This window comes from Zalophus californianus, chromosome 17 (genome assembly GCF_009762305.2).
Source record: "Zalophus californianus isolate mZalCal1 chromosome 17, mZalCal1.pri.v2, whole genome shotgun sequence".
NCBI classification, from domain to species: Eukaryota; Metazoa; Chordata; class Mammalia; order Carnivora; family Otariidae; genus Zalophus; species Zalophus californianus.
In genome coordinates this window covers 34,036,283-34,048,670 of record NC_045611.1, presented here as the reverse complement: position 1 = coordinate 34,048,670, position 12,388 = coordinate 34,036,283, and the positions used below count along the sequence as shown (strand labels likewise).

General features: G+C 48.1%; 1 protein-coding gene across 1 annotated transcript; it reads right to left on the bottom strand.

Annotated features, from left to right (window-relative positions):
* Positions 1 to 422: 422 nt before the first annotated feature.
* On the bottom strand, positions 423 to 4,219 carry CBLN1 (cerebellin 1 precursor). Its single transcript, XM_027619051.1, has 3 exons — positions 3,578 to 4,219; positions 3,313 to 3,432; positions 423 to 2,076 (listed from the first exon to the last, which is right to left on the bottom strand). Exons 1-3 carry the CDS (start codon positions 3,839 to 3,841, stop codon positions 1,879 to 1,881), a joined length of 582 nt encoding a protein of 193 aa, XP_027474852.1. The 5' UTR covers positions 3,842 to 4,219; the 3' UTR covers positions 423 to 1,878.
* Positions 4,220 to 12,388: the final 8,169 nt, after the last annotated feature.

Sequence of the window (12,388 nt, the reverse complement as noted above, 5' to 3'; positions counted from 1 at the left end):
GAGAACTGTGGGATAGATAGAGAGAAGCACTCCTCACTCCTGAAGTCCCTAGCTCTCCCCCTGGGGACCCCAAACCGCTGGGGCTTCGGAGAGCAGGGTTAGGGCTGCGGGCCCCCGGGATTGAGCGCGGAGGTAGAACAGGTCCGCGTTTCAAGGAAGGCCGCGTGCTCGGTGAATTTCAATCAGACGAGCCGCAGGAATTACGAGAAACATTGCTTATTGTGCTATTATTACCCCTTCTCTCCACCCCCCAGGAGCCAATTAAATTCACCCCTGAATCTCGGCTAGGAAAAAACTTCTAAAAGGATCAAAGCCAGAGGTGCTTATCCAGGCCCAAACTCTTGCCCCAGGCCTTTGGCAGCCACCCGCTTCCTGGCGCCCGACCTCCCCGCTGCTGAAGCGACTGGGTCATACTTCCAGACTTAAAACGAAGTCGTTTATTTCAGTTTTGCTTTCACATTATGTTCCGATACAATCAAAACTCCTGGACGAACCTCTTGAGTGAAAGTCCTGCATTGAGCGCAATCACAGGTCCTGGGCGCCCGGGTAATACGGCGGGCGGACGCGGGATTCAGAGGCGGTGGTATAAAACATTCGCTGCTTCGGGAACTGTGGGGCGGACGGTGGGGAAATCCAGGGGCAGAGGCGTGGGAGTCGTGCCGGCTCCTCCAATTGGGATTCTTCCTGATGCATTTGGACTTTGGAAAATCCAAACTTCGCTTCCAGGCCGGTAGTGGCGCCGGGCCTAACAAGATTTCGGCCAAAGCAGGGAGCACAGGCGAATGCGGGGCTGGCTCTAGACCTGGCGCAAAAAGGAGCGCAGGCCGGCTTCGCAAGGTTGCGCTCGAGCCCCGGCCTTTCTCGGGCTGCGTTCTCACCAAGGGTTGCGTTTTCACCAAGTCGACTTCCCGCGCCTCTGAGCCTCGCCCTTCCACAGCCCGCCCCCAAACCTCGCAGCTGGGAAAGATGCGGAGTTTAGAAAGCTGTTCCAGAAAAATAAAAGTCCCACTTCAACCTTATTGGGTTAAAGCAAAATTAAATCTCGGCTATTCACACGTATGTTACAGAGGACAGGGAAGCGTCCGGAAGAACCTCCTGGCATTTACTGGAGCCACAGAACACGAGGGCATTGACAAGCATCAAGACATCAAGCAGCCTTAGATTTCACGATCACTCCGAATAGGACATAGAAATACGGAAATACAGCCAGTTTCCACTGGGAAGAGTTCTTTGAATACAAATGATATATATTTATATATATTTTTGAACCAGTCACCCCTAAAGTGAGTCCCTTCTCTGCTAACAAGCAGCGGAGGACACAAAGTATCTTCAGCTAATTAAATCTTGAGCGGTGTTTTAAGAGCAATACTTGCCAAATTAAAACTACCTCCCCCATTCAAAACAAAACAAAACAAAAATCTTATTCCCTCTCCAAACTAAAAAGAGGGGAGAGGCATATTAGATTTCAGCAGGTGGAAAGATTCAGAGGGGTCTGAGGAGGAAGATATTTCACATTATACAGTGAAATACAAAGTTTCGTTTGTATAAATTGTAGAGAATAGGAACATGGGGGTAGAAACAATGACAAGGCAGTCTCTCTCTCTTGATTACTTCAACCGGAATGGGGGAGACGAGTTTATTTTTGGAAATGGGAGTGCGCAGAGCTAAGCGGAATTTACTTCTCCTAATGAGGAAACGGACAGAGTAGTCCGACCACCCGCGCGCACCTTTTTCCCGGATACAGCTGGGTAACATGTAGGAAGTTTCAAGTCGTGCCGCTTTCTCATCCTCTATATTTCAGCCTCTTTCTCATTCCCCCTCCTGCCTTCCTCCTGCCTTCGCCCTCTCCCTGCCTCCATTCCGGTGGCGATGAGCCAGTCAGAGGGGAAACACCAGGAATCCGGAGAAGGTCGAGTACTTCCAGCCCCCCATCAAGTTCCCCCGCTCCAGCTTGAGGTATGCTCGGTCGCCTTTCTCCATCTGGATTAGAACTCCATTGCTGGCGGCCTCCCGGGTCACGTCCTGGTCACCAGCAAAGGCTGAAATCACTGGCCACCCGTTTAACATGAGGCTCACCTGGGAAAGAGAAAGGCCTGCTTCAGAGGAGCAACCTAGGCGGGTACCGAAGCGGCGGTAAAGACGCGAACCTTTGGCACTTGGCTAGCAGCCATAAAGGCCTGGGAACATGGTGGAAAGGGGTGGGGGTAGAAAAAGGAGCTTTGCTGCTTACTGCTGAGGGTCCAATGGGGCGAAAGACAGCCAAACTGGGTGACAGGAAGGGCCTGCCCCCCAAAAGAGAGTAACTTTCATTCTTTGAGCGTGCCAAGCAAATCCCGACTGCGCTCTTTTATCCAGTTTAATGAACCCGTAGACGGTTCAGGTGCCCTGATACTTTTACCCCCCCCCCCCTTCAAAGAGAACTCAGGCAATTGGAGTTTCTGGGAGAACAAACAAACAAAAACCCTGGTTCCTCCTGGCCCTAGCTGCCTGGAACTGTGGAGACAGAGTGGAGAAGCTGGGCGAGGGTTCTGGCTGATGAGAAATTTCACCAGTGCTGCACTCTGTGCTTCATCCCCAAACCCGGCTCAATTCCTATCCCAGATCCAGCCGTGCCACCACTGCCTGCTTTTGCCCTTGCCGTGGCATCAGCAGCCAACGGCCCAGCGCCCTCTTCCCAGCTGTGCATTCTGCCTTCTGTATCTGCCCAAAGGAAAGCTGGACACCTTCAGGAACCTGGAAAGCCCGTGCGTGCGGGCTGGAGCGCGGCTGGAGCCGGAAGGGAGTAGCACTACACCCCCTCCCTTCTTTCTCCACCCTTCAACCGCCAGGGCTCAGGCGCTGTGGTTCAAAAACCCAGAGTCGGTCCCCAGAGGGATGCCAGGAACCCCCCTGAGCTTGGTGCTGAAGGTACCCAGCTTTCGAGCTGGGACAGGGGATGGGGATACTGTCTGTGGTGCTGAAGGCGAGGGTCGCAGAAAGCTGCTGGGAAGAGGGAACTGTCTCTGATGCTAACCAGTAACCGCTATGGGAAATCCCTGCAGTCCTGTCGAAAAGGCGGAGAACCTCTTTGGAGGGGCCCAGAAGGTGAAGGCAGGAAACTCTGTGTGGGAAGGGGACTAGGTTCCAAGAGACGGCTAAAGAAGCAAGAAACAGTTGAACCCACAGAACTGTGAGGCCCCGCTACTCGTCCAACCAAGCAACCCCAGGCACATGCTGCTGCCCCTTCTATCGCCCACCCCAATACGGCCCGCTCACTCCTGCGGCTCATAGCCCCCTACGGAGCCGGAGCCCGACCCTGAGGTGGTGGCTGACCTGAATGGTCTGTCTGTTGTAGACTTTAACCACGTGGAAGTTAAAACTGTAGATCCCTTTGCGCGGGGCGATGAAAGTGCTGCGTTCTGAATCAAAGTTGTTCCCGATGTTCACTAGTACCTATAAAGAGACAGGAACGAAGGGGAGTAGACAAGAGTCAGTCCGGAACTCCTGTCCCCGAGCCTCTGCAGAGCCGTGGAGTGTACTGAACACCAACCTTCCACCTCTCCCCCGCCCCGCAAACCAGTCTGCATGGAGCACTCACCTGGTCAAAGTAGATGATCATAGTGCGATTACTCATCTCGGACGGCTCGTGGTTGGTGCTTCTGATGGCAGAGAAAGCCACCTTGGCGCTGCCAGAGCGTACAGAGATGCCCAGAGCTGTGCCCGTGGGATCGGACGTGGGGTTGGAGTCGCACACCACCAGGCACTTGCCTTCCAGCACGATGGGCTCCGTCTCATTCTGCCCGCGGGCCGGGCCCGCCAGCCACGCCGCCCCCAGCAGCAGCAGCTCCACGACGCCCAGCATCGCGACGCCGGCGCCCACCCCGCCCCCCACCCCGGGGGCTGCTTGCGCCAGCCGCCCCCCCGCCCCAGCCCCAGCCCCACTCCGAAGCCCCCTCCTCGGCTCCGTTCGAAGCTTCGCAGACGCCGCTCCGGACACTACTGCTCTTCCTTGCACTCCCAGGCAAGCGTGCCCCCCGCGCGATGCTCCCGGAGCCCCGCCCGGGCCTCAGGGGTGCCGCGGCTGCCCAGCCGTACTTGGATGCATAGCCGCTGCCGCTCGGTCCCCGCTGCTTCCGCCGCCTCCTCCTCGCACCCGCCGCTGCCGCCGTCGCCGCCGCTCTGAATTATTGATGCAGCCGGCGCAGCAGCCGGAGCCGGCGGAGAGCGCGCGCCGGGCACAAAGGCGCGGACCGCCGCCTGGCCCCGCCCCCGCCGCCTCCTAGCCCGCCTCCCTCCACAGCTCCGCCCCCGCACCGGCCTAGGCTCCGCCCCCCAACCAATCCTGACGCGCCGCGCTCCCCGCTGAGCCAATGGCGGCACTGTCCGCGCTCGGCCACCTGACCCCGGGCGCCGTTGTTATTAGGCGCGGCGAGGCGGGCGGCGCGCGGCAGCAGGGTTGGGCTCTGGCCGGGAGTCGACTGAGGGAGCGAGGACTGGGGGCGCGCGCGCGCGCCCGTGCCCGGACTGTCCGCCGCGGCCGCTCGCTTTTTCGCCTCCCTCCTCATGCCAGCGTCTTATTCAGCCCCCTCAGCCCTTCCACCCGCCTCCAATCGCCAGCCCGCAGGTAGGAGGCGGCGCGCGCGCCCAGGGTCGGGAATAGAATCAGGGGCGCGTGAGGAGCCCGTGTGTGGGCGCGCGGGGTGGGAGGGGAGCGCCCCCCAGCGGGCGCAGGCGCTAGGGGCAGCCGGCGCGCGGGTGAGCTTGGGCGAGCGAGCTGGCCGGGCGGCCGGGCTGCAGGGCGCGTGCGTGCGCGGCGGGGCGGGACGGGGCGGGGCGTGCTCGGTGGCCTCGGGGGGAGGTGCAGGTGCCGCGGTCCGGAGCCCGCTTGCTGGACTCCGGGCGAGTCTCAGCGCCGCCTCCCCAGCCTGCGGCCACGGCGATGGAGTTCGCCCAGCCGCCCTCGCCCGCCTCTCAAACCCCCTTGTCTGTGGGCCGTGGAGTCCCAGCGAGTGTGCATTCCTTCCTTCGTTCTTTTATTCGGGATAGATCATTGAACGTGTACGAAGTGCCAGGCACTGGGCCGGGCGCTGAGGATGCCGTGGTGAGCCGAAGCAGACGAGGCCTGCCTTCGTGCCTCTTACAGTCCAGCACACTAGGCAGTGACAAGTACAGTGGCGCCGCACGCAGTCTCATTTACCTGATCGCATTTTCTCTTTTGCACTTACAAGTTAACATTGCATGAGTATTTTTTATGTACTGTGCCCCTTTACTGCTTGTTTTATCCACGTGTACCTGCACATCAAGCGCTGCGTGTAGACGTCAAGTCTTGTGATTTATAGGCAATTTTTCAAGACTAATTTTGACCCTACAAGAATTTTTGCCTCACGCATTGACTCAGAACTTTACACACACACGTAATCACAAACGGGGAAGCAAAAATACAGTTTTGTTAAGTGGCAGGCAAAAGGGAGCTGCGGAGAGGGTAAGGGGGAAGGGTTCGTTCCAGCCCGAGGAGCCGGCAGGCGGAGACCTGAAGGCTGAACGCAGGCAGTTAACCCGGCGGAAGCAGAAGGACGAGCGGACCTCTCGGTCGCGTCCAGAGCAGAAGCGCCGGCTCCGGACCCCAGGCAGAGGCGGGTGGGGATGCTGGCCAGCGGGGCAACTAGCGCTGCGGTCACCCCCGGGCGACCTTGAACCTGCTTGTGCAGCGGAGCCAGAGCGGACGTGCGGCAGGAGGCGGCCCGGCACAAGCCCGGCGATCTGGCAAGATCTGGGGGCGCAGACTGACTGCACTTCCTTTCAACATCAGGGTTTGCCACCAGTGGGGTCTGCCGCCCCTAGGGTACGCGCTCCCCCACGCGGGGAAGCCTGTCTCGGAATCGCCAGTAACCGCGCCTTTCAGCTTCTCAACCTCCCTTTGTTTCTTTGAGACTTTGCTAGCTGTCTAAAGAATTACCTGGGGGGAACCCCATCTCCGACACCCGCCTCTGTTTGGAGGCCTGCCAGGGTCACTGGGCTTGCCAGGAGAAAGGGAAAGGGTAGGGAAACAGGCAACAATTTTACTTTAAATTAAAATGACACAAAAATATTTTTTTCAACTCCAATCTTCTTGAGACATCCCCAGAAAGCGTTGCCACCAGCGATTACACCTAATGTGAGAACATGAACTAATTTAAGAGGTGAGGGCTGAGTAATGAGACTGCATCCAGTATAGCGGCCACCCAGGATAGCTGGCGGCTGCGGCGGCGGAGGGTCCCTGGAGAAGCACTCACGCAGAACCTACGGTATACTCTACACTCAGTCATTTCACAGATCTTTCCTGAGGACCAGCCCTGTTCGGGAAAGCCTGTTTTCATGGAGCTCACAAGCCGGACTGAGATTACCTGGAGGGGGTCTGTGGCCAGCTCCTTGTTCCTCTTCTCTTCATGGCGAGGCTGTAGCAGGGCAGTGCCCCAGCCTGAACTGCCATCTATATGCCAGTGATGCCCCATCTTGCATTTCCTCTCTCCGCCTCTCTGCAGCCCAGGCCTGTCTTCCTGAGGGCCTGCTGGACCTTGTAGCTTATGTACCCTACAGGCATATTTAATTGACCCACACCTTGTCTCCTTCCTTGCCTCCCAAACTCTGCCCCTTTCTTCTTCTCCTGTTCCAGTGACAACAGCTGCACCCACTTGGGACCCCCCCCCCCTGCCCCCGACATCTAGTTTGACTCCATCTCTGTCCTATTGTTTGAACCATTCTCATAGGGCTACCTATTGGGCATTCATTTGTCTGGCCTGGGCTGTTTCAAGAGCCTCCTAATTGATCATTGAGGGATTAGTGCAACAATTGCACCCTGGCTTTGCTATATGCTGTTTATCTTCCATTTGATGACTATCTATTGAATGACTTGAGATACATAACCTCCGCTTTTTTTCCCATGTAAGTGAGACTTCTGTGGTCACCAGATTTCAGACTGATCACTCTTCTAGCATTCTCCATCCCTTTTCCACATAGTATGTGTTCAAAAAATAATGAATATTAATTTAATGTTAATAGGTATTTACTTTCCTGAGTTGTGGTGATTACATGAGATAATATGTATAGGGCGGAAAATCCATTAGAAATCTCAAAAGCAGTCGTGTTTATTTTTAGCGTTGTCTCATTTTAGACCCAGGATTCTTTTAGCTGCAAATGAGGAAGCAGATTCAAACTGGCTTAAGTATAAAGGACTTTATCTGGTTAATGCAAAAAGCCTACGAGTACGTCTTGCCAGTGGCAACATGGCTGGATCTGCCAGTCAAGGTTATCAAGATCTGTTTTCTGGTTTTGGCTTCATTTTCAGATAAGTCATTTCCTAATGATAGCTCCTTAGATGCTACTACCAACTTAGTCCTAGCAAGAAAGAGAGATGATTTCTCAAGTCTCAGGGCTCTTCTTATAGGGGCAGTCTGAGTCGCTTGCCCCTTTCTGAACATAGAGAAGGGACTGTTCTCCTGAGTAAACTTTGATTCAGGTGTCTTCCTCCGAAAAGGCATTTGGTGTTAGCTGCACACTGTCTAGACTAGGGGGGTTCTCCAAAGGAAAATTGCAGAAGGGATGCTGGGCAGGCAGAAACAACACGTCTATTTTAGTCTCTCACCAAGGGTCAGCTGCAATGTATTTCACCCAAAAACAACAGTGATGAAGACTGATACGGTAGCCAAAACAATAGATGTGTTTGTCTTGGTCCTTTTGGATCTTCAAGACGTCAGCTAAACAATGAAATTAGACGCTGTCAACCATGGCGTTACTTAAGGGTTAGCTTTGAAGCCTGGATGCACTTTGAATGGTAGAGCCAGATAAGTGTAAATAATTAAGTAATCGTAACATTCTATTCTAAAAGGTTATTTTGATAACATTATGTTGGAACTGACTTTTTTCTATTCATTTTTTAGGCTCCTAAAAAGATAAAAATTTCATTTCTTCGTGGATAGACACCTAAAATTCTTCATCATTTATCGATTAATAAAAACAAATGGAAATTTGAGAGAGAACATCCAAAAAATAAAAAGATTGAGTTAGGTCATATTTGAAATTTAAGACTATAGGTTTTAACCTGTTAAGACTCTTCAGGTGTTGAAATATTGGTAAACTATTATAAAACCGTTGATCTGAAGCTTTTAAAGTAATGTATTGTAGAGATTTAGGCAACTACAAGATTGCAAATAATGAATGTATACTGTTGCTGTTATATCCTTTACCCGCTGCTTTAAATTCAGCCTTCTGTTTCGATGAAGTAAAAGGTTTATTACCCTTCACTGCATTCTGAATTTCCCACCACAGTGCATTTTGAGACATGAATATAATGGCTATCTTGATCCCATTCACCCCACACACTTGGAAAAAAGGAATCCCCTATTTTTAGAATAAGGGAGCATTTTCAGGAAAGGGGAAATATTTTGTCATTGGATGTACAATGAACTCGTCCTTTTATTAAATCAAAATGTATTCTCTAGTATTTATATACATCAAACAGCATTTTATCTCTTAGTCCTGTGGTTCAAAGGCCCAAACAGTATAATTCACTAGTATTTAGTTGATTTGCCCATAAAGCAGAAGAGAATGACCAGTTTGTTCTGACGTGTTAAGTTTAGGATTTCAAGGGTCAGGGTCATTTCAAATTAAAGCTCGGATCTATACTATATAAAATATAAAAATGATTCTAAGTTGTACCAAGTATGAAATAAGATTTTAAATTTCACCCAAACCTGTCTTCCTGGTATGTCCTTATTTTTTTTGCCGACTCAGACTCATTTTAAATGCCGCATTTTTGCTGTTTAAGTTTTAAAAGTTGCATTACAAAATAAACTTTAAAATTGGACACTTATTAAATGCAGGATTACTTTTTAATGAAGAACAGTTTTGTGGTAACGTTTTAATTCCTTTTAAAAAAACTTGGATCTTAAAAAATCAAAGAATACATTCACAATATATTTAGCTTTTATGTATGTTAATACCAAACTATGCATTTTCTAGCCTCTATTCTGAGGGAGAGACTATGTGTCTTCTAAATTGAGAGATACTAGCACCGTTTTTAAAACAATACCTGGATCTGCTGTGGTATGTGCTGGTAAGAATTTTATATGAAGCTGTTGTTCAAGTACATGCCATTAAGGTCAAAGGGAAAAAAAATAGTGTAATCCCACAGAGCTGCTCTTGAGAGAAAAGTCACATAAGTAACATCAAACAGTAGTTGGAATTTTTCCAAGAAGTAATTATCTGTGTGCTTTTGGGGTAGTTGATTATGGGGACAAACCAAGGTTTGGCCAATTCAGCAAACATTTATTGAGTGCCTGCAATGCACGAGACACTGTTTTAGGACCTGTAGCTACTGCAAAGATGAATCACATATGCTTCCTGCCCTCCAGGACCTTGTTTCATGAGTACCTGGAGAAACTCCATTTAAGACTTCCGGATATACTCAAAAGGCTTCTTAATAGTGGGACTATCTGTGTTCTCATGTGGTAGCTTTGATTATTCTCTGTATTTGTTTACATTTATCCTGTTAATCAGAAGACATGCAAAAATTACACACACACATGAAATTAATAGATTAGAAAACATTCAAACAGGTATCTCATGTATGTAATTCACATGCATTTGACGTTTGTCAAAGAAATGGTGAGTGTTGTCATCATTGGTGGGTGGCTGGGTTAACATTTGGAAAAAGTTATCACCAACCTTAATAGGGATCTTAGGGAAATTTCCTGGATTTTGCATTCACTGACAGGAGTGTAGACTTCCTGTAGCTCAGAGTGCTCTCAGGATGGGGTCTTAGAGAAAGGTCTTTTTAACTGGAGGACTCTGAACCACAGACTTCTGTGTTACCAGGAGGTAAACAAAAGGAAGAATTTAAATAGAACTTGAAGGGGGGAAATGCAGAAGAAAAAGGAGTTTTTGTTTTTTATTTTTTAAAATTGAAGTGTAGCTGACACACAATGTCACATTAGTGTCATATGTATAATATAATGATTCGACAAGTCTCTACATTATGCTGTGCTCAACCCAAGTGTAGCCTACCATCTGTCACCATACAACACTTTTACGGTACCATTGATTATATTTTCTGTTCTGTACCTTTTATCCCCATGATTTATGCATTCCATAACTCAAAGCCGCACTTCCCACTCCCCTTCACCTATTTTTCCCACCTTTCTCCCCTCTAGCAACCACCAGTTTGTTCTCTGTATTTATGGGTCTGTTCCTGTTTTTTGTTTGTTTGTTCATTTGTTTTTCAGATACCACATATAAGTGAAATCATACGATATTTGTCTTTCTCTGATTATTTCACTTAGCATAATACTGTCTGGGTCCATCCATGTTGTTGCAAATGGCAAGATCTCATTCTTTTTTATGGCTGAGTAATAGTCCATACCTATGTATGTATGTGTGTGTGTGTGTGTTTGTATGTAATGGAGTACATATATATGTGTATACATATGTGTGTGTATTACATTTTATTTCTCCATTCATCTATTGATGGACACTGAGGTTGCCATATCTTGGCTCTTATAAATAATGCTGCAATAAACATAGGGGTGCCTATATCTTTTTGAATTAGTGTATTCATTTTCTTTGGGTATATACCCAGTAGTGGAATTACTGGATCATATGGTATTTCTATTTTTAAGTTTTTGAGAAACCTCCATACTGTTCTCCACAATGGCTGCACCAATTTACATTCCCACCAACAGTGCAGAAGGATTCCTTTTGCTCTGCATCCTCACCAACACTTGTTATTTCTTATCTTTTTGGTACTAGCCATCCCGACAGGTGTGAGGTGATAGCTCATTGTGGTTTTAATTTGCATTTCCCTGATGATGAGTGGTTCTTGTGTCTGTTGGCATTCTGTATGTCTTCTTTGGAAAAATGTGCATTCAGGCCCTCTCCCCACTTTTAATCTGATTATTTGTTTAGAGTTTTTATATTTTTAAAAATTATTTGCCCAAAATGATATTTTCTGGTAGCTTTCTTAGAAATTAAGTCAGAGGAGCATGCTTAGTTTTGCTCCTTTGCGTCAGACCTCAGTGATACGTGATTGGGCTCCCTAGTTCTGTGCTCTCCTACTGCTCTGCCTTCTTCTTCCTGTTCTTGCCCCTAGAAGCTGACTCCTTCTAATTGGCTTCTGTTTTGGCCAATGGAAGGTATAAGCAGAGGATCAGAGAGAAGGGGAGAGAAGAGTTGGAATATTTCTTCCTGCCCTCTCCCTGCATCAGTGCAGGTAGTATGAAAAATGACCCTGAAAAATCTCTGGTGGTAGCTTCCCCTTTTCAGGATTGTAGCTCCTACTCAGTGACCCTTCCTCCTCTCTTGGGTCTTGAGCTCTCATGCCAGGAGCGTTCTTCTTCCCTTGTATCTTCTGCCTGAGGATGGGGGATTTGCCAATCCCCGGGTTCTTAGCATCCCATGTTGATTCCCCTGACCCTGCCAACACCTCTGTAGGTTGTCCCTTCATTAAAAATCTTTCCATTTGAACTATTTGAGTTTAATTCTGTTTCCTCCTGGGATCTCAGTGATACACTGTACCAGAACAAAACCTTGCTTCACCTTCAGAACCAACAGATTTGATACTTTTTATCCTCTTGTGGAACCATTAGTTGTTTAATTATTTGTTGATTCATAGAAAATCACTATGAATTAAACCCTAATTTATTACAAAAACAGATTAGATACATGACATGACCAAAGTTGTGTATTTCAAACAAAACCATTCATGTCAAGTTTTAAAAATTAACCTCTGGTAGATGTAATTATGCTATTTTCAGAATATTAAAGTGAAAATATTAAAAGAAGTATTCTTTAAAGTAGCAAATGCTAAATCACAAAGTAAATTACATCCTATCCAACTGCAGTACAAGAATATGTTAATATCTTGAGAAAAATACAGTATTATTTTGTAAACTCATAAAGCTCTTTTGAGTTTTTAAAATGTGAAACCTTACCAAAATGTGTTTTATTGTTGGGAAAATACGACAATTACTGCTATTTACTTTTTAAGCTTGTAAACTTTGATCTGTGCATATTCTCAACAAATAAGATTTTTATTGTTATATAACATAGGTAATATTTTCAATTTTAAAATACTGGATTGAAAGGAAACCATGATAAAGTATATTTCAATATACAGTTACTAATGAGGGAATCTTTTTTTAAGATATATATATTTTTAAGTAATCTCTAGGCATAATGTGGGGCTAGAACTCACAACCCCAAGATTGAGAGTCACATGCTGTATGGACTGAGCCAACGAGGTGCACCCTAGTCCATTTAATTTAATTATTTCATTTAATTTCACACCACTGCCCAGTATTGGTTGAGGTCCTTACCAAAACAGTGTAAATGCTAGTTAGGAAACATAAAGCAATTAGAAAGAAAACTTTGGCAAGTA